Genomic DNA, 25,921 nt, shown 5'->3' on the forward strand with positions numbered 1-25,921 from the left:
AGGGCTGGATAGTAAATGTATTTTCTACTTTGTGGGCCATACGTCTCTGTTGTAACTACTCAGCTCTACTTGTAGCATGAAAGCAGCCGTAGATCATGTGTAAACAAATGATCATGACTGTGTTCTTATAAAACTTTATTTATGAAAGTAGGCAGTGGATTGGGTTTGGCCTGCAGGCTGTCGTTGGCCGACCCCTTAGACTAGAAAAGGAAACTGAGAACCAAATAGAAAGCAGTAAACACCTACTGCCCGGGATCAGGGCCTGGCAGGGACCTGTCCTGGTGGCCTTCAGATGGGGGACAGGGCCCAGGAGGGCGTAGTTACTGAGCCCCCGCCTGCCAGTGGTGCAGCACACACGCTGTCCTAGAAAGTCCTCCCAGCCACCTTGGGAGGTAGGTATTTCTTTCCCCATTTTATACAGGAGTAGGAAACTGAGTCTTCAAGTTGCCAGGTAACTTATCTGAGTGGCCTTGGTAGGAGGTGACAGATCTGGGGTTGGAGCACAGATGCCTGAGCTGCCTCAGAGGACATGGTGATAAGAGGTGCCTCATCAGGTGCTGTTTCACACTTTGAACCTGTGGCCTGAGCCCAGACGGTATACCTCAAACTCTTGTTTGCAGCTTGTGCATAGAAGCTGCCTCCCTTCCTCCTCGGGAATTTCATGTATGAACTTGAGTTATAAACAGGGCTCTAGGGCATGGGAGAGAGGAACTGGAGAAGAAAATTGATAGAAAAGAAAGGCAACATAAAAAGCCCAGCGCCCAGGTCTTTGGCGTGAGAAATCCTTGGGCAGTCATGAGGAGGGCACCAGGTCAGCGGGGTCTGTCCTTTACAAGTGGTGCGTGGATGTCTCATCCCCCAAGTTGTGATGCCTGTCCCACGTGGGACTGGGTGACAAGGTAATTCTGAACTGACTTCACGCCTGCTCTCTCTGACTTACGTAGCCACCAGGATCTGAGGGGCGGAGTCTTTTTTAGAATCTGGGATCTTTTCCACAAAAGTTTCTGAATACTGAGCATAGTATAGATTTGGAGGAGGGCCTGCATGTAGTAGATGGTAAATATTTCCTGAATTCATCCAAGGGTGCATCTCCAGGTGCACACTGAAGCCTCTGGCGGGGTCCCAGCATGTCGAGGGCGACGACATGATCTCAGTCATTCCATTTGTCCCCAGACCCTGGCCTGGCGTGTGGCACAGAGCATACATTTGACAAATGCTTGCTGGTTGGATGAATGTAGAAGTGAGTGGCCACTTGTCCCTCCAGGATGCGGAGGGCTGTTAGTCAGGCTGCCCTAGGCTCTTTTAACTGGGATGGTGCGTATGTATCGAGCCTCTTTTACACTAGCCTCCAGCACTAAGATCCATTCACCCAGGCCACAGGGCTCCACTTGTATCCTTGAATGTGAATTTGTTCCTTTTGGTTGGGAGCAAAAGGTCTGAGAATGGGCAGAATATGGAACTAGCTAGATTCGTGCCATTAAGAGTCACCTGAGTGCTCTGACAGCAGGACAGGCAGGAGAGAGGGCTTGCTCTAAATCTGATACCTTTAGCACGGTCGGTGAGAGTCGTGCCCTGGCTCAGTGCAGGGAGCCAGGGCTGGAGCTGCCACACGTGACCTTGCGCTCGCATGACGTTGCTCAGCCAGGAAGGCTGCAGGGTCTGCTCGTGTTGGCTGGTGTTAGAGAGCAGTTTTCTCGTGCCCACAGTGGCGCTGTGCTCTTGAGAGCGAAGGAGGCTGACTGGCCAGCTTCAGGCTACCAGGCACGGGGCTTCCAGGAGGGACTGTGGAAGGCACTGCCTTGTTGGGCCCCGAAACGCTGTCTCATCAGTTCTCTCAGGCTTTGGTGAATTGACTGATCCTTGCCAGGACCCTGCAGACCCTGGGCCAGCAGCTGTAACTTGGATGTGCTGAAGTACAGGCCTTTTCGGGGTTCCGTGGGGCCCCACCCCGCTCTTGGTATTTGTTATCATAGTGTCTGCTGTGACTCCAGCCAGTTTTCACATTGTGTTTCAACTCCTGCACGCATAGATTTGCAATGTCAGGGCAAATGCTTCCCGAGACAGCACCCTCTCATCTCAGCAAGTTGTTCCCCACATGCTGCGTTATCGTCTGAGTTACTTTGTGAAGCTCTGCTGATAGAGGCCCCCTCCTCCAACCTTGGTACTAAATTTGGAGAGCAATTTCCCTTTGGCTTTTTGCTTCCTCCAGAGAGGGCAGACAGCATGCGGTGTTGCCTGCAGCCAGCTGTCTGTGGCTTAGCCCTTGAAAGTGTGGACAGGACTTGGAGACACCAGAGCTCGGTTGATGCTGGGCCCATAGGGGCGCCTGCTGGGAGTGGATTTAACAGTTGCGGGGGCTTCCCTGGTGGCGCAGTGGTTAAGAATCCACCTGCCAATGCAGGGGACATGAGTTCGAGCCCTGGTCCGGGAAGATCCCACATGCCACGGAGCAACTAAGGCCATGCACCACAACTACTGAGCCTGCGCTCTAGAGCCCACGAGCCACAACTAGTGAGCCTGCGTGCCTAGAGCCCGTGCTCTGCAACAAGAGAAGCCACCGCCATGAGAAGCCCACGCACCGCAACAAAGAGTAGCCCCCACTGCCTGCAACCAGAGAAAGCCCACACGCAGCAATGAAGACCCAACGCAGCCAAAAATAAATAAACAAAAAATAAATAAATTTATTTTAAAAAAAAAAACAGTTCCAGGAAGTGACATGGTTTATTCTGTGTTTAGGCTGGGATCATAGAAGAGATGTTAGAGGACACTTTTGAAAGCATGGACGATCAAGAAGAAATGGAAGAAGCAGCAGAAATGGAAATTGACAAAATTCTGTTTGAAATCACCGCAGGTATGACCCAAGATCCTTCCTCTTTCCCCTCTCCTTTTATGGCCATTCTTCTTGCATTCGCAAAATTAACTAGTAGCTTTTTCTTTAGATTATAACTCCCTTCTACATTTCTTATTTTAGATTAGAACCAAAATTCTAACAATCAAAATCCTTAGTGATTATGACTTTGATATCATTAGAAGTTGGTGTTTGCACACATTTGTCATAGTGAGCAAAACCCCACCAAAACAGCTGTTTTATTGCCCCTTTTCTGTTTCTTGTCAAACTGAACCAGGTCTGAAGGACAGAGAAAAGGAGGGACCACTTGCTTAAGCTGATGTTTTGTTGATCTGCGTGCTGTTTCTTTACAGGGGCCTTGGGCAAAGCACCTAGTAAGGTGACCGACGCCCTCCCAGAGCCTGAACTTCCAGGAGCGATGGCTGCATCAGAAGATGAGGAGGAGGAAGAGGCCCTGGAGGCCATGCAGTCCCGTCTGGCCACACTCCGCAGCTAGGGCTGCCCAGCCAGGCCCCCAGGCTCTCCTCCGGCCCTGCCATCGGGCACGCACTCCTTGAAGCCTCCGCCGATTTCTGTATCTCTTGCACTACACCTCTGGGTGAGGCACTGCGTTCTGGAGAACGTTCTCTGCTAATCTCTCTTCACTCTCTGCAGAGGTTTGGGGATCTCAATGGAATTGTTTTGAGAGGTGGTGTAATAAATGCATCATTTCAGGAGAATAAACAGAAGTATCTTTTGGGGGATGAGGGCAAAGAAGTCTGTCTTCTCATGAAGCACTTCTGAGAATAGAGTCAATTGCCTGAATGTTGAGGACTCTATATTTTTTTTTTTGTCTGTAAAACACTATATAAATGGATTTTAATAAATTTCTGCTTTAACACTTGGTCTCATTGTAGATTGTTGGGTGCAGTGAACTTTCAAGGTGTTTGCTGTCCCAAATTATTTTATATGTTGGCCTTGGAAAGAGGAGGTGCTATAGCAGGGCACATGGGATTCGGAAGCTCAGCTGAAAGGGCTTCTGCTCTGTGGCCCCTGCTCCCCAGCCTTCACAGATGTGCTGTGTGAGCTACTCTTCTGCTTTTTGTCATCTGTGTAAGCAAAAGGATGCTTGGGAATTGTGACCCCTTGTCTTGTTGGCTGGGTAACTATATTACGTGTGTCCTGAGGGGGGTGTGTGTGTGTGTGTGTGTGTGTCTGTAGCTTTCCTCCCTTTCCTTCCCATTGCAAGTTGCAGACAGCTGTGAGATTAGGACTCTTTCACCCTCTGATTGCCTTTCCGTGCGTTAAGCTGGTTGTCTTGGACGCATGGGATATGGGCGTACATATCAGTGCTTTCTCAAAGCCAGGAGCCGACCGGTGAAAGAGGCATGGTGTGGTCATGCATTATAAACAACTCACACATTTCTTTTTTTTTTTTTTTTTTTTTTTAAAACATCTTTATTGAAGTATAATTGCCTTACAATGGTGTGTTAGCTTCTGCTTTATAACAAAGTTAATCAGTTATACATATACAATATGTTCCCATATCTCTTCCCTCTTGCATCTCCCTCCCTCCCACCCTCCCCATCCCACCCCTCTAGGTGGTCACAAAGCACCGAGCTGATCTCCCTGTGCTATGCGGCTGCTTCCCACTAGCTATCTATTTTACATTTGGTAGTGTATATATGTCCATGACACTCTCTCACCCTGTCGCATCTCACCCCACCCCCTCCCCATATCCTCAAGTCCATTCTCTAGTAGGTCTGTGTCTTTATTCCCTTCTTGCCACTAGGTTCTTCATAGCCTTTTTTTTTTTTTTCCTTAGATTCCGTATATATGTGTTAGCATACTGTATTTGTTTTTCTCTTTCTGACTTACTTCACTCTGTATGACAGACTCTAACTCCATCCACCTCATTACAAATACCTCCATTTCATTTCTTTATATGGCTGAGTAATATTCCATTGTATATATGTACCACATCTTCTTTATCCATTCATCTGTCGATGGACATTTAGGTTGCTTCCATGTCCTGGCTATTGTAAATAGAGCTGCAATGAACATTTTGGTACATGACTCTTTTTGAACTATGGTTTTCTCAGGGTATATGCCCAGTAGTGGGATTGCTGGATCGTATGGTAGTTCTATTTGTAGTTTTTTAAGGAACCTCCATACTGTTCTCCATAGTGGCTGTATCAATTTACATTCCCACCAACAGTGCAAGAGAATTCCCTTTCCTCCACACCCTCTCCAGCATTTATTGTTTCTAGATTTTTTGATGATGGCCATTCTGACCGGTGTGAGATGATATCTCATTGTAATTTTGATTTGCATTTCTCTAATGATTAATGATGTTGAGCATTCTTTCATGTGTCTATAGGCCATCTGTATATCTTCTTTGGAGAAATGTCTATTTAGGTCTTCTGCCCATTTTTGGATTGGATTGTTCGTTTTTTTGTTATTGAGCTGCATGAGCTGCTTGTAAATCTTGGAGATTAATCCTTTGTCAGTTGCTTCATTTGCAAATATTTTCTCCTATTCTGATGGTTGTCTTTTGGTCTTGTTTATGGTTTCCTTTGCTGTGCAAAAGCTTTTAAGTTTCATTAGGTCCCATTTGTTTATCTGTGTTCTTATTTCCATTTCTCTGGGAGCTGGGTCAAAAAGAATCTTGCTGTGATGTATGTCGTAGAGTGTTCTGCCTATGTTTTCCTCTAAGAGTTTGATAGTGTCTGGTCTTACACTTAGGTCTTTAATCCATTTTGAGTTTATTTTTGTGCATGGTGTCAGGGAGTGTTCTAATTTCATACTTTTACATGTATCTGTCCAATTTTCCCAGCACCACTTATTGAAGAGGCTGTCTTTTCTCCACTGTATATGCTTGCCTCCTTTATCAAAGATAAGGTGACCATATGTGCGTGGGTTTATCTCTGGGCTTTCTATCCTGTTCCATTGATCTATATTTTTGTTTTTGTGCCAGTACCAAACTGTCTTGATTACTGTAGCTTTGTAATATAGTCTGAAGTCAGGGAGCCTGATTCCCCCAGCTCCATTTTTCATTCTCAAGATTGCTTTGGCTATTCGGGGTCTTTTGTGTTTCCATACAAATTGTGAAATTTTTTGTTCTAGTTCTGTGAAAAATGCCAGTGGTAGTTTGATAGGGATTGCATTGAATCTGTAGATTGCTTTGGGTAGTAGAGTCATTTTCACAATGTTGATTCTTCCAATCCAGGAACATGGTATATCTTTCCATCTATTTGTATCATCTTTAATTTCTTTCATCAGTGTCTTATAATTTTCTGCATACAGGTCTTTTGTCTCCTTAGGTAGGTTTATTCCTAGATATTTTATTCTTTTTGTTGCAATGGTAAACGGGAGTGTTTTCTTAATTTCACTTTCAGATTTTTCGTCATTAGTGTATAGAAATGCAAGAGATTTCTGTGCATTAATTTTGTATTCTGCTACTTTACCCAATTCATTGATTAGCTCTAGGAGTTTTCTGGTAGCATCTTTAGGATTCTCTATGTATAGTATCATGTCATCTGCAAACAATGACAGCTTTACTTCTTCTTTTCCGATTTGGATTCCTTTTATTTCTTTGTCTTCTCTGATTGCTGTGGCTAACACTTCCAAAACTATGTTGAATAATAGTGGTGAGAGTGGGCAACCTTGTTCCTGATCTTAGTGGAAATGGTTTCAGTTTTTCACCATTGAGGACAATGTTGGCTGTGGGTTTGTCATATATGGCCTTTATTATGTTGAGGAAAGTTCCCTCTATGCCTACTTTCTGCAGGGCTTTTATCATAAATGGGTGTTGAATTTTGTCGAAAGCTTTCTCTGCATCTATTGAGATGATCATATGGTTTTTCTCCTTCAATTTGTTAATATGGTGTATCACATTGATTGATTTACGTATATTGAAGAATCCTTGCATTCCTGGGATAAACCCCACTTGATCATGGTGTATGATCCTTTTAATGTGCTGTTGGATTCTGTTTGCGAGTATTTTGTTGAGGATTTTTGCATCTATGTTCATCAGTGATATTGGCCTGTAGTTTTCTTTCTTTGTGACATCTTTGTCTGGTTTTGGTATCAGGGTGATGGTGGCCTCGTAGAATGAGTTTGGGAGTGTTCCTCCCTCTGCAATATTTTGGAAGAGTTTGAGAAGGATAGGTGCTAGCTCTTCTCTAAATGTTTGATAGAATTCACCTGTGAAGCCATCTGGTCCTGGGCTTTTGTTTGTTGGAAGGTTTTTAATCACAGTTTCAATTTCAGTGCTTGTGATTGGTCTGTTCATATTTTCTATTTCTTCCTGGTTCAGTCTCGGCAGTTTGTGCATTTCTAAGAATCTGTCCATTTCTTCCAGGTTGTCCATTTTATTGGCGTAGAGTTGCTTGTAGTAATCTCTCATGATCTTTTGTATTTCTGCAGTGTCAGTGGTTACTTCTCCTTTTTCATTTCTAATTCTATTGATTTGAGTCTTCTCCCTTTTTCTCTTGATGAGTCTGGCTAATGGTTTATCAATTTTGTTTATCTTCTCAAAGAACCAGCTTTTAGTTTTATTGATTTTTGCTATTGTTTCCTTCATTTCTTTTTCATTTATTTCTGCCCTGATCTTTATGATTTCTTTCCTTCTGCTAGCTTTGGGGTTTTTTTGTTCTTCTTTCTCTAATTGCTTTAGGTGCAAGGTTAGGTTGTTTATTCAAGATGTTTCCTGTTTCTTGAGGTAGGCTTGTATTGCTATAAACTTCCCTCTTAGCACTGCTTTTGCTGCGTCCCATAGGTTTGGGGTCGTCGTATCTCCATTGTCATTTGTTTCTAGGTATTTTTTGATTTCCCCTTTGATTTCTTCAGTGATCACTTCGTTATTAAGTAGTGTATTGTGTAGCCTCCATGTGTTTGTATTTTTTACACATCTTTTCCTGTAATTGATATCTAGTCTCATAGCGTTGTGGTCGGAAAAGATACTTGATACGATTTCAATTTTCTTAAATTTACCAAGGCTTGATTTGTGACCCAAGATATGATCTATCCTGGAGAATGTTCCATGCGCACTTGAGAAAAATGTGTATTCTGTTGTTTTTGGGTGGAATGTCCTATAAATATCAATTAAGTCCATCTTGTTTAATGTATCATTTAAAGCTTGTGTTTCCTTATTTATTTTCATTTTGGATGATCTGTCCATTGGTGAAAGTGGGGTGTTAAAGTCCCCTACTATGATTGTGTTGCTGTCGATTTCCCCTTTTATGGCTGTTAGTATTTGCCTTATGTATTGAGGTGCTCCTATGTTGGGTGCATAAATATTTACAATTGTTATACCTTCCTCTTGGATCGATCCCTTGATCATTATATAGTGTCCTTCTTTGTCTCTTATAATATTCTTTATTTTAAAGTCTATTTTGTCTGATACGAGAATTGCTACTCCAGCTTTCTTTTGATTTCCATTTGCATGGAATATCTTTTTCCATCCCCTCACTTTCAGTCTGTATGTGTCTCTAGGTCTGAAGTGGGTCTCTTGTAGACAGCATATATATGGGTCTTGTTTTTGTATCCATTCAGCCAGTCTGTGTCTTTTGGTGGGAGCATTTAATCCATTTACATTCAAGGTAATTATCGATATGTATGTTCCTATTCCCATTTTCTTAAATGTTTTGGGTTTGTTATTGTAGGTGTTTTCCTTCTCTTGTGTTTCTTGCCTAGAGAAGTTTCTTTAGCATTTGTTGTAAAGCTGGTTTGGTGGTGCTGAACGCTCTCAGCTTTTGCTTGTCTGTAAAGGTTTTAATTTCTCCATCACATCTGAATGAGATCCTTGCTGGGTAGAGTAATCTTGGTTGTAGGTTTTTCTCCTTCATCACTTTAAGTATATCCTGCCACTCCCTTCTGGCTTGGAGAGTTTCTGCTGAAAGATCAGATGTTAACCTTATGGGGATTCCCTTGTGTGTTATTTGTTGTTTTTCCCTTGCTGCTTTTAATATGTTTTCTTTATATTTAATTTTTGACAGTTTGATTAATATGTGTCTTGGCGTGTTTCTCCTTGGGTTTATCCTGTATGGGACTCTCTGTGCTTCCTGGACTTGATTAACTATTTCCTTTCCCATATTAGGGAAGTTTTCAACTATAATCTCTTCAAATATTTTCTCAGTCCCTTTCTTTTTCTCTTCTTCTTCTGGGACCCCTATAATTCGAATGTTGGTGCGTTTAATGTTGTCCCAGAGGTCTCTGAGACTGTCCTCAGTTCTTTTCATTCTTTTTTCTTTATCCTGCTCTGCAGTAGTTATTTCCACCATTTTATCTTCCAGGTCACTTATCCTTTCTTCTGCCTCAGTTATTCTGCTATTGATCCCATCTAGAGTATTTTTTATTTCATTTATTGTGTTTTTCATCGTTGCTTGGTTCCTCTTAATTCTTCTACGTCCTTGTTAAATGTTTCTTGCATTTTGTCTATTCTATTTCCAAGATTTTGGATCATCCTTATTATCATTATTCTGAATTCTTTTTCAGGTAGACTACCTATTTCCTCTTCATTTGTTAGGTCTGGTGTGTTTTGACCCTGCTCCTTCATCTGCTGTGTGTTTTTCTGTCGTCTCATTTTGCTTATCTTACTGTGTTTGGGGTCTCCTTATCACAGGTTGCAGGTTCGTAGTTCCCGTTGTTTTTGGTATCTGTCCCCAGTGGGTAAGGTTGGTTCAGTGGGTTGTGTAGGCTTCCTGGTGGAGGTGACTATTGCCTGTGTTCTGGTGGATGAGGTTGAATCTTGTCTTTCTGGTGGGCACGTCCACGTCTGGTGGTGTGTTTTGGGGTGTCTGTGGCCTTATGATTTTAGGCAGCCTCCCTGCTAATGGATGGGGCTGTGTTCCTGTCTTGCTAGTTGTTTGGCATAGGGTGTCCAACACTGTAGCTTGCTGGTCGTTGAGTGAAGCTGGGTCTTGATGTTGAGATGGAGATCTCTGAGAGATTTTTGCCGTTTGGTATTACGTGGAGCTGGTAGGTCTCTTGTGGACCAGTGTCCTGAAGTTGGCTCTCCCACCTCAGAGGCACAGCCCTGATGTCTGGCTGGAGCACCAAGAGCCTTTCATCCACACAGCTCAGAATATAAGGGAGAAAAAAATAGAAAGAAAAAAAGAGGATAAAATAAAATAAAATAAAGCTATTATAATAAAAAATAAGAAAAAAAATTAAGAGTAAATGTATTCAGAAATTTTTTTTTTAATTTTTAACAATAGATTTATTAATTTTTTATAGTAAAAAATAAGAAAAAAATTTTTAAGAAAAAAATTTAAGAAAAAAATTTTAATTTTTTAAAATAAAAAATATGAAAAAACTTACTAAAAAATTTTTTAATTTCTAAAAATAAAAAATACGGAAAAAATTATTAAGAAAACATATATTAGGAAAAAAAAATTTTTTTAATTAAAAAAAAAATATGGATGGACCTAACCCTAGGACTGATGGTGAAAGCAAGGCTATACAGACAAAATCTCACCCAGAAGCATACACATATACACTCACAAAAAAAGGAAAAGGGGAAATTAATATATCCTGCTCCTAAAGTCCACCTTTTGAATTTGGGATGATTCGTTGTCTATTCAGGTATTCAGCAGATGCAGGCACATCAAGTTGTTTGTGGAGTTTTAATCCGCTGCTTCTGAGGCTGCTGGGAGAGATTTCCCTTTCTCTTCTTTGTTCGTACAGCTCCCAGCGTTCAGCTTTGGATTTGGACCCGCCTCTGCATGTACGTCTCCTGAGGGCGTCCGTTCCCCCGCCCAGACAGAACGGGCTTAAAGGAGCAGCTGCTTCGGGGGCTCTGGCTCACTCAGGCCAGGGGAGGGAGCGGTACGGAGGAGGCGGGGCGAGCCTACGGCGTCAGAGGCGTCGTGACGTTGCAGCAGCTTGAGGCGCGCCGTGTGTTCTCCTGGGGAAGTTGTCCCCGGATCACGGGAGGCTGGCAGTGGCGAGCTGCACCGGCTCCCGGGAGGGGCAGTGTGGAGAGTGACCTGTGCTCGCACACAGGCTTCTTGGTGGCGGCAGCAGCAGCCTTAGCGTTTCCTACCAGTCTCTGGGGTCCGTGCTGATGGCCGCGACTCGCGCCCGTCTCTGGGGTCCACGCTGTTAGCCGCGGCTCATGCCCGCCTCTGGAGTTCGTCTAGGCGGCGCTCTGAATCCCATCTCCTTGCGCGCCGCGAAACAAAGAGGCAAGAAAAAGTCTCTTGCCTCTTCGGCGGCTACAGACCTCCTCTCCGGCTCCCTCCCGGCTCGCCGCGGCACGCCAACCCCTTCAGGCTGTGTTCACGCCACCAACCCCAGTCCTCTCCCTGCGATCCGACCGAAGCCCGCGCCTCAGCTCCCAGCCCTGCCCGCCCCAGCGGGTGAGCAGACAAGCCTCTCGGGCTGGTGAGTGCTGCTCGGCGCTGAGCCTCTGTGTGGGAATCTCTCTGTTTTTCCCTCTGCGCCCCTGTTGCTGTGGGATCCGTGCTGATAGCCGCGGCTCGCACCCGTCTCTGGATTTCGTTTAGGCAGCGGTTTGAATCCCCTCTCCTTGCGCGCCGCGAAACAAAGAGGCAAGAAAAAGTCTCTTGCCTCTTCGGCAGCTGCAGACTTTTTCCCGGACTCCCTCCCGGCTAGCACCAAAGCCCGAGCCTCAGCTCCCAGCCCCCGCCCGCCCCGGCGGGTGAGCAGACAAGCCTCTCGGGCTGGTGAGTGCTGGTTGGCGCCGAGCCTCTGTGCGGGAGTCTCTCCGCTTTGCCCTCCGCACCCCTGTGGCTGCGCTCTCCTCCGTGGCTCCGAAGCTTCCCCCCTCTGCCACCCGCAGTCTCTGCCCGCAAAGGGGCTTCCTAGTGCCTGGAAACCTTTCCTCCTTCACGGCTCCCTCCCACTGGCGCAGGTCCCGTCCCTATTCTTTTGTCTCTGTTATTTCTTTTTTCTTTTACCCTACCCAAGTACGGGGGGAGTTTCTTGCCTTTTGGGAGGTCTGACGTCTTCTGCCAGCGTTCAGTGGTGTTCTGTAGGAGCAGTTCCACATGTAGATGTATTTCTACTGTATCTGTGGGAAGGAAGGTGATCTCCGCGTCTTACTCTTCCGCCATCTTGCCCCTACTCCAACACCTTAGTCTTAAAGAGATTAAGTAGTTTGCTCAAAGCCCCACAGTTGGTAAGTCAACTCACACATTTCTAAGCTGTATTTTGAAATAATTCAGCAGTAGCAATTTATATTTGTGTGGGCTTGACAGTTTACAAAGCTGTTTAACGTATGTAATCATTCAGTCTTCACAAGTTAGGAAAACAGCTCAGCTTGCTGAAGTGACGTATCCTAAATCACAGTCACGAAGTGGCAGAACTGGGGCTCAACCCAGGTCTCTCTGGTCCAAGTCTTGTGTGCCCTAAACAGGTAGGAAAAAAAACCCAACCACTCTCTCCCAGGTTGGCTTTGTAGATTGTATGGAGAAATCCAAGTGTGTCAGATGTGCCGCAGAGAGGGCCTTTGAGTCTCATCCTGCAAAATGGGAATCTTCAATCCAGGGGGCCGTCCTATTGCTCTTGATCTCATCTTTAGGATACAGTTTGTTGTTTAAGTAAACATTATTTTTCAGAGAAGTTTTAGGTTCAGAGCACAGTTGAGCAGAAAATAGAGTTCTCATGTACACCTCTGGCCCTGACACAGGCACCATCTCCCCCTTGTGTGTACTGACATCTCGCACCCCACAAGTACATTTACTCCTGGAATCATACAGTACATAGCCCTTTCACATTGGCTTCTTACACTTAGTAATATGCATGTAAGTTTCCTCCATGTCTTTTCATGGCTTGACAGGCCATTTCTTTTTAGTGCTAAATAATATTCTATTGTCCGCATGCACCACACTATCCATTCACCTACGGAAGGACATCTTGGTTGCTTCAAAGTGTTGGCAATTATGAATAAAGCCATAAATGTCTGTGTGCAGGTCTTTGTGTAGACATTCATTTCAACTATTTAGGTGAATACCAAGGAGCACAGTTGCTGGATCTTATGGTAAGAGTATGTCTAGTTTTGTAAGAAACTGACAGTCTTCCAAGTGGCTGTATCATTTTGCATTCCCGCCAGCAATGATGTGCGAGTACCTATTGCTCCACATCCTCACCAGCATTTGGTGTTGTGTTTTGGATTTTGACTATCCTAATAAGTGTGTAACGGTATCTCGTCTTAATTTGCATTTCCCTGATGATATATGATGTTGAACATCTCTTTATGTGCTTTTTTGCCATATGTATATATTCTTTGGTGAGGTATCTGTTTAGAACTTTTGCCCGTTTTTAATTGGGTTGTTTCTTATTGCTGAGTTTTAAGACTTCTTTGTATACTGTGGATAATAGTGCTTTATCAGAAATACATTTTGCAAACATTTTCTCCCAATCTGTGGCTTGTTTTCTTACTCTCTTCACATTGTTTTTCACAGAGCAGTTTTTAATATTAATGAAGTCTATCTTACCAATTATTTATTTCATGATAGTGCCTTTGATATTGGATCTTAAAAGTCATTGCCATACCCAAGGTCACCTAGAGTTTCTATGTTATTTTGTTAGTAGTCTTATAGTTTTGCATTTTACATTTAGGTCTGTGATCTGTATTAATTCTTGTAAAGCATGTAACGTCTGTGTCTAGATTTATTTCTTTGCATGTGGATGTCCAGTTATTCGAGCACCATTTGTTGAAAAGACTATCTTTGCTGCAGTATACTGCCCTTGCTGCTTCATCAAAGATCAGTTGACTATATTTATGTGGGCCTATTTTGGGGCTCTCTATTCTGTTCCATTGATGTATTTGCTTATTTTTTTGCCAATACCAAATTGTCTTGATTACTGTAGCTTAATAGTAAGTCTTGAAGTCAGGTAGCATCAGTCCTCCAACTTTGTTCTTCTTCAATAGTGTTGTCTATTCTGCGTCTCTTGCCTCCCTATATAAACTTCAGAATTCATCTGCCAATATCCACAAAACTTGCTGGGATTTTGATTGGGACTGCTTTGAATCTGTAAGTCAAGTTGAGAGGAACTGACGTATTGACAGGATATAGTTTTATGATCCCATTTATCTGGCTAATTTATTCACAGAATGATTTTGGAATTAAGGAATGCTCATAAATCCCTGAGCGTTTTTGTCCTTATGTGGATAATCAAAGTTTATCCAGGTGCATGAATGGACAGAATAATGACAAGCACTCTTTCCACCATTCAAATAAAATGATGTAAATGTAGGATTGGTTTGTTTTAATCGTTTGAATTGGTCCTGATTTTTCCATTCCTGTTTTCAGGCTAAGGAAAGAGCATTCTTGGCTCGTTATCAGGCCGCATATTCCATTTTTCCTCAATACTCTGTTGGGTATCATTGGAAACAAGGTGAGTCAGATACTCTTCTGGCCCTGGAAAGGTCTGCAATCCGGAAAGGGAAACCATGGTGTCAACGCCTGCAATAAAAGTTTTCCTCTAAACCTCAGGCCCTTGATTTAGGTCCAGCACTAGCAACACCAGCTCCCACTCTCCCCACCCCATCCACAGATGAATCTACTTGGTGCCCAAAAAAACCCAATTTAAAGGGTTGCATTCCAGAATAGCATTCCACACTGCCAACTCATTTGTTTTGTCTTCAGACACAGCGTACTCTTTAAAAATCACTGTGCAGCTTGTGTTGATCACCCAGCAGTTCGTTCTAGGCAGATGATAACTTCACTTTCTCTGTCCCTCCCCACTCTCCCCATGTTGTCTATCAAAGACACCTTGCCAGTTGTACAGCTCACCTGGCCTTAGGCCCTTTTGCGTGTCATATACTTAAAGGTGTGTCTCAGAACTCCTGGAGAGAAGGGGTTGTGACTCATATTTGTTCCAAAATAGTACTAGTCATGCCTGCCTCTGCACCTCTCCCTAAAATCCAACCCCATAACTGTATTTATGGAAACAACTGTGAAAAATCAAAGCTTTGAAAAACTGGACAGTTTTCCTTGTCCTACCCTAGTGACAGATGCTCTTCAAATGGTATTCTGTATTACCAATAAGAAAGGCTCATAAGTGAAAATAAACTTGGGAAATGTTTGGTTGAAATGAACATAAAGCAGGTTTTTTTAAACTTTTCACAGCCTTTCATATGCTTTTACCAATTTATTTAACCAAGCAGTTTCCTTTTGAGATACCAGAATGAACATTCCCTAGCCACTGAGCCATTTCAGAAATCCAAGTCTAAACCACAGTAGGGAAATACTTTTTCTTAAGGAAGTTCTCATTTACATATAATTAATTATAGTTTTTTGGGTTTTTTGGGTTTTTTTTTTCACACACACACACTGTATTTTATTTTTACAAGAGATAAATAGACTGACACCAATCATTGTAAATGGATGACCACAACAAAAGCAACAATGATTGCAATTACCAAACATGAAACACACTCATACTATGTCATAATATTGACATTCAGTCCAGTAATCCTCCACTGTAACAGCTCCTTTACTTTGCAGTGAAAATTGATATGTATATTCTTTGCCTCTGAGTCCTTGTGGGATTTTTTTTTTAATTCAAACAAAGTCACAAAAATTATAATCATCCTCATCAGCTCACTCAGTCCCATGTAATTAATTTTTTTTTTATCTTGATCTTTTGTTAGCACTTCTATGACTTCATCAGTTTTTCATTAGAGTTCTGAAAATGCTTATTCATTCAGTTCAGCAGTACAGTCAGTTACTAATTATAGTTTTATAATATATTTATAGAGTTGTCAGCAAAATGGAGGAGTAGACAACTCCAAACACCCATCCTTCCAAAGAAACATTGAAAAAAGTACCAGAAACTGTCAGAACCAACTTTGTCAGAACTCTGGAAAACAAAGGTTTACAGCAACCAAGAAGATGCTGTATTAAGAAAAAAGAAACTTAAAAACAGAAAGAAAGCTTTGTGGCATTTTTACTTGCCCTGGACAAACCTCTCTCCCAGCTTGGCAGCGGTCTTGAAGACGGCAGCCCACATTCTCAAATGTGAGACCCTGGTCCCTAGTCCCAGGGAAAGAGAGAAGACCTTATTCCTAAATTGTCATGTTTGCCCCAATCTAAGGGCCATTCTGAAAGACTAACGCAAGGTGCTCATCTCTGGTTTGCCTATCTTGGAATTTATTCAGGGTGGAAAAGCAGGAAGTTTTGCTTGAAAACATGTTAAGGTTTTTTTGTTTTTGTTTTTGTTTTTTTTTTAAATGTGCAGAGCCACCTGGGCCAAAAGATTACAAGAGACTGCTCAAAACCTGGGAGGAAAAGCCAGGGAAAGGATTTCTTTGGGATATTAGTGCATTCAAAAGCAATTGTGTATACTGGGGAATTTAGAAAAGCAGGACAGGAATTATGCTCAGAAAGGACCTGAGAAGACCCCATTTTTCACCACTGCTTGACCTATAGGCTTGGTGCATTCAGAAAGTGAAGGCTGAGGCAGAATCATAAATGGTCTGGCTAAGTGTTAAGAGTGTCCCAGCACAGAGCCAATCCATAGAAGATTGGGAGAGGTGTTTTTGTTTGTTTTTTAAGGTTGTGAAATTCAAGGAAATCTCTGTCAAAACACTGGCTCAACACAGCTAAGCCTTCAATAATTCAGAACAGAAAAATCCCTGGGAAGGGGGAGATTCTGATTTCCAGAATTATTCTGGAATATTGGAATGTCCAGTTTTCAACAACAACAAAATCACAAAGCATACAAAGAAAACGGAAAGTACAGCCCATTCAAAGGAAAAAAATTAAATTTACAGAAACCATCCCTGAGGAAGCCCAGATACCACACTTGCTAGACAAAGACTTTAAGCCAGCTGTCTCAGATATGCTTAAAAGGTAAAGAAAACCAGGAAAATAATATACGAACAAAATGAGAATATTAATAAAGAGAAATAATAAAAAGGAACCACATAGAAATTCTGGAGCTGGAAAGTACAATAACTGAAATGAAAAAAAATACACTAAAGGGGTTCAACAGCATATTTGAGGAGGAAGAAGAAAAAAATAGGTAAACTTGAAGATAGAACAACTGAAATGATCCAGTCTGAGAAGCAGAAAGAAAAATGAACACTGCCCAAGGGACCTGTGGGAGACCATCAAGCTCACCAACATGTGCATTATGGGAGGACCAGAAGGATAAGAGAGAGGGAAAAAGGAGCAAAAAGAATATTTGAAGAAATAATGACTGAAAACCTCCCATATCTGAAAGATATTAACCTATACATGCAAATAGCTCAACAAATTCCAAGCAAGATAAAATCAAAGTGATCCACGCTAAGACACATTATAGGCCAATTGTTGAAAAGAGACAGACTCTTGAAAGCAGCAAAAGAGAAGCAACTCCTCATGTACAAGGGATCCTCAATAAGATTAACATCTAATTTCTCATCGGAAACCATAGAAGCCAGAGGCAGTGGGGTGACGTATTTAAGGTGCTGAAAGAAAAAACTTTCAATGAAGAATTCTACATCCAGCAAAACTATCCTTCAAGAATGAAGGAGAGGGACTTCCCTGGTGGTGCAGTGGTTAAGAATCCGCCTGCCAATGCAGGGGACACGGGTTCGATCCCTGGTCCGGGAGGATCCCAGATGCCATGGAGCAACTAAGCCTGAGCACCACAACTACTGAGCCTGCGCTCTAGAGCCCGTGAGCCACAACTACTGGAGCCCACGTGCCTAGAGCCTGTGCTCTGCAACAAGAGAAGCCACCGCAATGAGAAGCACGAGCACCACAACGAAGAGTAGCCCCTGCTCGATGCAACTAGAGAAAGCATAGGCAGAACACTCTGACATAAATCGCAGCAAGATCTTTTTTGACCCACCTCCTAGAGTAATGAAAAAATAATAAACAAATGGGACCCAATTAAACTTACAAGCTTTTACACAGCAAAGGAAACCATAAACAAGACGAAAAGACAACCCTCAGAATGGGAGAAAATATTTGCAAACGAAGAAGCTGACAAGGGATTAATCTCCAAAATACACAAACAGCTCATGCAGCTCAAAATCAAAAAAGCAACCCAATCAAAAAATGGACAGAAGACCTAAATAGACATTTCTCCAAAGAAGACATACAGATTGCCAACAAACACGTGAAAGGATGCTCAACATCACTAATCATTAGAGAAATGCAAATCAAAACTACAATGAGGTATCACCTCACACCAGTCAGAATGGCCATCATCAAAAAATCTACAAACAATAAATGCTGGAGAGGGTGTGGAGAAAAGGGAACCCTCTTGCACTGTTGGTGGGAATGTAAACTGATACAGCCACTATGGAGAACAGTATGGAGGTTCCTTAAAAAACTAAAACTAGAACTACCATACAACCCAGCAATCCCACTACTGGGCATATACCCTGAGAAAACCGTAATTCAAAAAGAGTCATGTACCACAATGTTCACTGCAGCTCTATTTACAATAGCCAGGACATGGAAGCAAACTAAGTGTCCATCAACAGATGAATGGATAAAGAAGATGTGGCACATATATACAATGGACTATTACTCAGCCATAAAAAAAACGAAATTGAGTTATTTGTAGTGAGGTGGATGGACCTAGACTGTGTCATACAGAGTGAAGTAAGTCAGAGAAAAACAAATACCATATGGTAACACATATATGTGGAATCTAAAGAAAAAAAATGGTTCTGAAGAGCCTAGGGGCAGGACAGGAATAAAGATGCAGATGTGGAGAATGGATTTGAGGACACAGGGTGGGGGAAGGGTAAACTGGGACGAAGTGAGAGTGGCATGGACTTACATATACTACCAAAATAGGTAGCTAGTGGGAAGCAGCCACATAGCACAGGGAGATCAGCTCGGTGCTTTGTGACCACCTAGAGGGGTGGGGTAGGGAGGGTGGGAGGGAGGGAGATGCAAGAGGGAAGAGATATGGGAACATATGTATATGTATAACTGATTCACTTTGTTATAAAGCAGAAACCAACACACCATTGTAAAGCAATGATACGCCAATACAGATGTTAAAAAATTTTTTTTATTTAATACACTTAACCTACTAGTTTAGCCTAGCCTACCTTAAATGTGCTCAGAACACTTACATTAGCCCATAGTTGGGCAAAATCATCTAACACAAGCCTATTTTATAATAAAGTGTTGAATATCTCATGTAATTTATTGAATACTGTGCTTGAAAGTGAAAAACAGAATGGCTGTATGGGTACTCACCATTAGTGTACCCAGCTGAAAGCACACTGGATTTGAAGAATTTTGAAGGACTGAACTACAGTTAACTGCTGGATGATGGGGATGCTACAGCCGCAGGGTCGTCAGTCTCTCTTCTGATGAGGCTTGAGAATAGCCGGTAGAAAGACCTGGGGCACTGACACTTGGTTTAGCAGGCATAGTGTTTGTTCTTCAGGAAGATAACCAGTTTTGAGTGCACAGTTTTTCTTCTCTATGGCAAGCAAGAGCTTCCTGTATCTGCCTGCCAGGTCTTGCCAATCTCTTGTAATTAACATCCATTTCTTCTAACTTCCATACACCACTGGTGATAGCAGGAAACGTCTCTGCCAGTTTCTTTGCTGTGAACTTTCTTGGTGCCTCGGGTATAACTTCTTCCTCTGCCTTGACTTCTTTACTTCTTACTTCCTCCAGTTCAATCAGCTCTTCATTGGAAGGCTCTTCAGCCTCGATGCTGAGAAGCTCATGAACATCCTCTTTATCAACGTCCAATTCTAGCTGCTTCCCAAGCACTAGCATCTTGTTCCTTTACTATTTCGGCAACAGTAGAATCTTTGTTAAAAGCCGTTCAGTGCGTCCATGTAGGTCTTCAGAACTTTCTTCCAAATGCCATTCATGCATTGCTGTGCGACTTCTTCCCCTGCTGCAGTGATGGTTCACATTTAGAGCATGGTTGTGTTTGGAAGCGAATACACAACCTTTACATCAGGATGCACGTCACAGACATGCTGTGGATGCCCTGGGGCTTTGTCCAAGATCAGCTGGAATGGGATGTTGTTTTGCCTACAATATTCTCTTGCCTGTGACAGTTAAAAGTCTCCAAACAATGCTACTGTTTCCAGGCTTTCTTATTATGGTAATAACAAATGGGAAGTGTATGCTTCCTCACATTCTTGAATGCTCTAGGATTCTCTAATTGGTACATTAGGAAAGGCTTTAATTTGAACCCTGCAACATTTCCACCCAAAAGCAGTGTTAAATGGTCTCTGAATGCCTGACATTGTCTTGGACTCTTCATGAATGTATGTATGTTCTGGCATACAGTTCTAGAACAAGCTTGTTTCATCAATATTAACTTTTTGTGCTGGCAAATATTTCTCACCCACAATCATCCTATATAGCTCTTCCTTAAAAGCTTCAACACCTTTAGCATTGGCACTCACTGCCTCACTGTTGAATTTCACATTATGAAAATTATGATGCTTTTGAAGCATTGAAACCTCCCATGACTTGCTATAAACACTTGTGTATAAAGAGTGAATCGAAAAGACTTCTTGCCTTAGCCTGGGTCATCAGTCAGCTAAGTGGTGTACGTTTCTGTATCTGGTCTTCTATGTGACAAGTAATTTTTCAATATCATCAATTAGCCCAGCTCTTTTCTTCACGATGATGGTGTATTTAATTGATGCTGTTTCACTGCATCATTGATTCACTTCTTAACCTTTAAGATGGTTATCATCAATGCAAAATTCCTAACTCATGTGCGATGATCATTACTGGCTTGCCACCTTCGTGCTGGGCAATTACCTTGAGTTTTATCTCAAGAGTAATTGCCTTCCTCTTCTTCTTCCTACTAGAAGCAGCAGATGCAGATGGGCGTTTTGCAGACATTACAGGATGTGAAAACACAAACCACAATCTGTACAAAATGCAAGCAACACAGTATTGTTGAAGCGTATTGGTTGTTTACCCTCAGGATCATATGGCTGACAGGGAGCTATCAACATCCATTTCTAATAAAAACTCTCAACAAAGTGAATATAGAGGGAACACACCTGAATATATATAGTGTCATATATGACAAGGCCATAGCTAACATAAAGCATACAATAAAAAATAAAAAAGGAAAATCTGAATAGTCTTAGATCTGTTGAAAAAAACTGAATCCTCTGTTAAAAATCCTACTGCATGTTTTCACTGATGAAGTGCTTCTACTAAACATTTTAGAAAGAAACATTACTTCACATACATTTTTTTAAAATTATTTATTTATTTATTTGGCTGTGCCAGGTCTTACTTGTGGCTGGCAGGATCTTCGTTGCGGCGTGCAGGATCTTTAGTTGCGGCACGTGAACTCTCAGTTAAGGCATGTGAGATCTAGTTCCCTGACCAGGGATTGAACCCAGGCCCCCTGCATTGGGAGCACGGAGTCTTAGCCACTGGACCACCAGGGAAGTCCCATACGCATACATTTAAAGCTATAAATTCCCATCTAAGCACTGTTGTAAGCTGAATTCCACAACTTTTGAATGGTTGTATTTTTATTATTCCGTTCCCAGTATCTCATTTCCATTCTGATTTCTTCTTGATCAATGGGTTACTTAGAAGTATGTTGCTTAATTTCTCGACATTTGAGAATTTTGTAGTTTTATCTTTGTTTTTGGGTAGTGTATGGTTTGTTCTTGAATAAGCAATGTGCGCTTGAAATGAATGTGTACTTTGCAGCCACTGGCTTTAGTGTTCTAATAAGTGTCAATTTGTTTGATAGGTTCAAATATTTTATATTTGTATTGGTTTTATATGTTTATTGTATCAATTACAGAAAGAGGTGGGTGAGACTCTTCAACTGTAATTGTGAACTTGTTTTCTCCTTTAATTTTGTCAAATTTTGCTTCATATCACTTTGCAGTTCTGTTATTAGGTTCGTACTTACTTAGGATTATTGTATCTTCCTGCTGAATTAATCCTTTCATGATTGTGAAAACAACTTCTCTCTGGTAAAACCCTATCTTAAAATCACTTTGGTATTAATATAGCCATATTTGCTTTCATACAATTAGTGTTTGCATGATATAACTTTTTCCGTGCTTTTACTTTTAACCTACAAACTGTATCTTTTGTAAGTAGTATATAGTCAAGTCTTTTACTTAATCCAGTCAGACCATCTTTATCTTGCAACTGGAGCACAAGTATCGTCCACTTGTTGAAAGTTCACTTTACACTACACTTCACTTTTATGAAATACCTACATTAGTACCTGTTTTTGCTAACTGAAAGAAATCTGAAGAGGATATTTGCTTTTAACAAAAAAAAAGGCAAGATGCGAAAACAGCATTCAGCGTTTGTTTTGCAGAGAGGTGTTGCAGAGGCAGCGTGCATCCTGAGCAGTGAAAGCGGCCCCGCCAAGCTCCTTCCCAGGAAACTACACTCAGCATCTCAGCATCAAGGCGCCATGGCCTTGAGCTGTGTCTGTGAGCGTCTGTGCTTTATGTCTATTTATTTTGTGCATCCATTAGCAAGATGTGTCCTAGGGAACCTGCTTCTACGCTTGCAAAAGGTTTCAGAGGAAACCTCTACTTTCAATACTTTCGAATAGTGGGGGAAACTTGCATTTAGAAAAGTCCCACTTGTTCCTTCTTTCCTACCTTTTTAATCAGTTAAAACAATAAGAATGTCATTTTCTCATTCAACTCCAAAAGCTTTTCCTACTTGGAGTTAATTTTTATTTTGGTTAAGATATACATAACACAAAATTGACCATTTTAATCATTTTTAAGTGTACAATTCAGTGGCAGTAAGGATATTTACAATGTTGTACAACCATCACCAGCATCTATCTCCAGAATTTTTTCATCATCCCAAACAGAAAGTCTGTAACCGTTAAACAGTAACTTCCAGTCCCCCTTCCTCTCAGCCCCAGTAACCATCATTCTACTTCCTGTCTCTACTCTAGGAACATGACTGTCCCTCATATAAGTGGAATCATACAATATCTGTCCTTTTGTGTGTTTGCCATATTTCACTTAGTGTATTTTCAAGACTCATCCATGTTGTAGCCTGTGTCAGAATTTCTTTCCTTTTTAAGACTGGAAAATATTCCACTGTATAGATTTGCCACATTGTTTATCTGTTCATCTATTGGGTTGTTTCCACTTCTTGGCTCTTGTGAATAATGCTGCTATGAACATGAGTCTACAAGTACCTGCTTGAATCCTTGCTTTCAATTCTTTTGAGTATAAACATAGAAGTGGAATTGCTGGATCATGCATTAATTCTGTTTAACTTTTAGAGGAACTTTATCCAGACTACTAAAAATATTGTTCCACTGTTGCTTAAGATTATCCATGAATTTACAGTTTCCCTTGTACAACGTTTTTTCTTGCATCATGATGTGAGTTACTTTTTTTTCCTAAGGATATTCTTTTTTTCTTTTTCTTTTTTTTTTAATCCTAAGGATATTCTTAAAAGTTCCTTCAGCAAGGGCCTGAAGAGAAACTCTGGCTTTTATCTGAAAATGTCAGTAAGAACGGGGAAAATAATTTTGCTGTGTCTAGAGTTATTTTCAGGCATGTTCTCTGGCACAGTAAGAGTGGCATCTACTTTCTTGACTCCCCCTGTTGTTGTTAAGAAGTCAGCTGTTAAGTCTGTCACCTCTTTGAAGATCATATTTTTCCCCATTGTGGGTACTTTTAAGAACCTATTTGTTTTGGGTATTCTTTTAACTTATTACTGTTACTTACTACCCACAGGTGTGGATATTTTATTTATCTTGCTTGATTTAGTTAGGCTTCTTCAATCTGACATGTCAGTACTGGAAAAATTTCAGTCTCAGAATGTCACCCTCCCTCACCAGTCTCTTAATTCTCTGTCACTGATGGTCAAACCTATACTTTTCTGTGTCCGCCTTATAAGTTAACACTTCTTTACAGTTTCCTGTTACTCAATGCTGTCTTGTGTTATTTTTACCAATCTTTCAGTTTGTAAAAGAACTTTTTTCTGCCACTTAACTCATGTGCTGAATTTCTAATTTTAACCATCATGTCTCATTTCTGTAAAAGTTCTATTCAGCTTCTTTCCAAATCTGGTCATGTCTGGCAATCTCATTCTTTCATCATATTCCTATACTCTCATTTCTTCAAACAAACATACTAAACATTTCAGAATATGAAATAAGTGCTGGATCATTCCAGAACCTACAAACTTTGCAAGTTTCATAAATACGGCAGTTTCAGGTTTGCATTGACTCTTGCTCATGGTAGCTTTCAATTTTCATATTTGTGGATACAATGCATTTGATTGTGAATAACAGTCCTTGGAACTATCATCTGTGGGACTCCTTTGAGGCCTGGCTTGAAGGTGATTTCCTCTATAGAGAATCCAAGTTTTCCTCTTCTTTTGCCTATTGGAGATTTCTAATCAACAGTGCCAATTCTAGATCCAAAACTGTATAAAGAAGCTTCTGGTAAGAAATTCCCAGGGAAGACGTTTCCCACTAAGATAGGTAGATATTTCTACTTATTCTTTTCAGAAAACTTTGTTTTTGAAAGTTCATCCATTAAAGATTTTGGTTTGAAGAGGGCTGACATTAGGTGGGGATCTTTGATCTCCTACTCTGAGCTCACAGGTAAAAATCCAGGCTCTAGGCCTTGTCTACGCTACTTGGTTTCAATTTAATTCCTTTTAGTACAGCTACAGCTGGCCAGGAGAATCAACGAGCTATAGAAAAGTGGCTTCTTTATTTTATTCCTTCATAGAGATGATTATTTTAGATACTACTGTTCTAAAACGTCTAATAATTTCATTTTCCTTTGTAAACTCTTAAACTATAAAGGGTCAGAAGAGAGACAAAGAATTTTGATCTCTTACCTTTTGAGAACTATTTAACCCATCACTATTTGGTTTTTTGGTTAACTGTCACTTCTAAAGGTAGTTAATCAGTGGTGTTTCTTTACAGAAGTGTGACAGGAGTTTCAACTTGGCTGGGGAGAAACCTGTTTCCATGTTAGCATTGTTAATAACCACTCAAAAATCACTACAGCATCAAATTTCTCTGCTTTTAAGATGAGTTCCTGGCGCAAACTCTTACACCTGTAACACTGATGAAGTGTGTGTTGACTCTGCAACCAGAGAATGATGCCAATAAACTGAGTCAGAACATTATATGAATACTTTAATGCAAAATGCTTAACACTTAAAATTAGCAAAGCTTCATTTAAATTAAAACTCCGTTTAACTAAAGATGGTTAACCCCAAGAATGGTGCAGTAGTTGACCTCTGCTATATAATGCCAGTCCTAAGGCAATACAACGTCCAAATGTCGGCGGTCGCTTCCTCCACTGCCCTTCTGAACCCTAAGGGGTCGGGGAGAGGGTACTCAGACACAACAAAACACAACCCAAATAAACTGCGCGGTGATTCCTAAGAGTTATAACCCATTTGACTAAGCTGTCCAACCACACAGCTGGGGAATAACTGCAGGTCTTGTTCCAGAGCTGATAAGGGGTTCTGTTTTTACAGCTGGGTAGAAGCTCTGCACTAGGTGAGAAGTCACAGTTTAAGGATGCATGTTCTGTAAATAGTTACTACATATACACATTTAGTGTCTGTAAACACTAGAAATATACATTAGACAGAGTACCCTTACCAGGTGGGTACAGTTTAAAAAAGAAGATGAGGTAACATGAGTCTCAAAGTCCACAGGATTCCTGCCTGAAGAGTTTGAACAGCTGCCAGTACTTCACTTCCAATGTGCGGGGGTAAGGCGCCTCTGGGACCCTCAGGGTTTGCCAAAACTGGATTCACTGGCTTTCAGCATAGCAACCGCATCTTTCACTGCATGGTAGATAACATTCTTCACCTGAAAAAACGAGAGAAAATATGGTCAGCTTACCATGAAATCTAAAATCTGTCAGTAAGAATAAACCTTCCCCCTACCAATTTTATACCATGCTCTTGAAATTCAAAACTCAAAATTCAATATGAAATGTTAATAATACTTGAAAGGCCCCTGGCCTCCTTTAGGCTGTTATTTTATACACATTTTAAACCCATGCCTCCTTTGAAGAACTTAAACACTCATTTTCCCCCTTCCAGAGGCTTTGATCCTACGTGGCCCTGCTCCCAGTGAGTGCAGACACAAGCAAGCCCCAAGGTACAGCTCTATTTTTCAGTTTATCTA

At 41.4% G+C, this 25,921-nt stretch overlaps 2 protein-coding genes and 1 long non-coding RNA gene across 11 annotated transcripts in view; 2 read left to right on the forward strand and 1 right to left on the reverse strand.

Moving 5' to 3' along the window:
• CHMP3 (charged multivesicular body protein 3) overlaps window positions 1–3,726 on the forward strand; it is a 70,332-nt gene extending 66,606 nt beyond the window's left edge. For both annotated transcript variants that reach the window (XM_082357889.1, XM_082357890.1), the window contains 2 exons: window positions 2,737–2,851; window positions 3,202–3,726. In XM_082357889.1, coding sequence (XP_082214015.1) covers window positions 2,737–2,851; window positions 3,202–3,344 — 258 coding nt within the window. In that variant the 3' untranslated portion in view covers window positions 3,345–3,726. The remainder of the gene's footprint in view (window positions 1–2,736; window positions 2,852–3,201) is intronic.
• Window positions 3,727–11,984: 8,258 nt separating this feature from the next.
• On the forward strand, window positions 11,985–24,911 carry LOC309612329. The gene is made up of 2 exons (XR_014235095.1): window positions 11,985–14,194; window positions 15,559–24,911. It is a non-coding gene; the product is annotated as an uncharacterized lncRNA (long non-coding RNA).
• The window catches only part of KDM3A (lysine demethylase 3A), a 54,720-nt gene continuing 53,697 nt past the window's right edge, over window positions 24,899–25,921 (reverse strand). For all 8 annotated transcript variants that reach the window (XM_082357804.1, XM_082357803.1, XM_082357802.1 and 5 more), the window contains one exon: window positions 24,899–25,600. In XM_082357804.1, the coding sequence (XP_082213930.1) occupies window positions 25,520–25,600 (81 nt within the window). In that variant the 3' untranslated portion in view covers window positions 24,899–25,519. The remainder of the gene's footprint in view (window positions 25,601–25,921) is intronic.

Source organism: Balaenoptera borealis (genome assembly GCF_965194805.1).
Source record: "Balaenoptera borealis genome assembly, chromosome: 15".
Taxonomy (NCBI): Eukaryota; Metazoa; Chordata; class Mammalia; order Artiodactyla; family Balaenopteridae; genus Balaenoptera; species Balaenoptera borealis.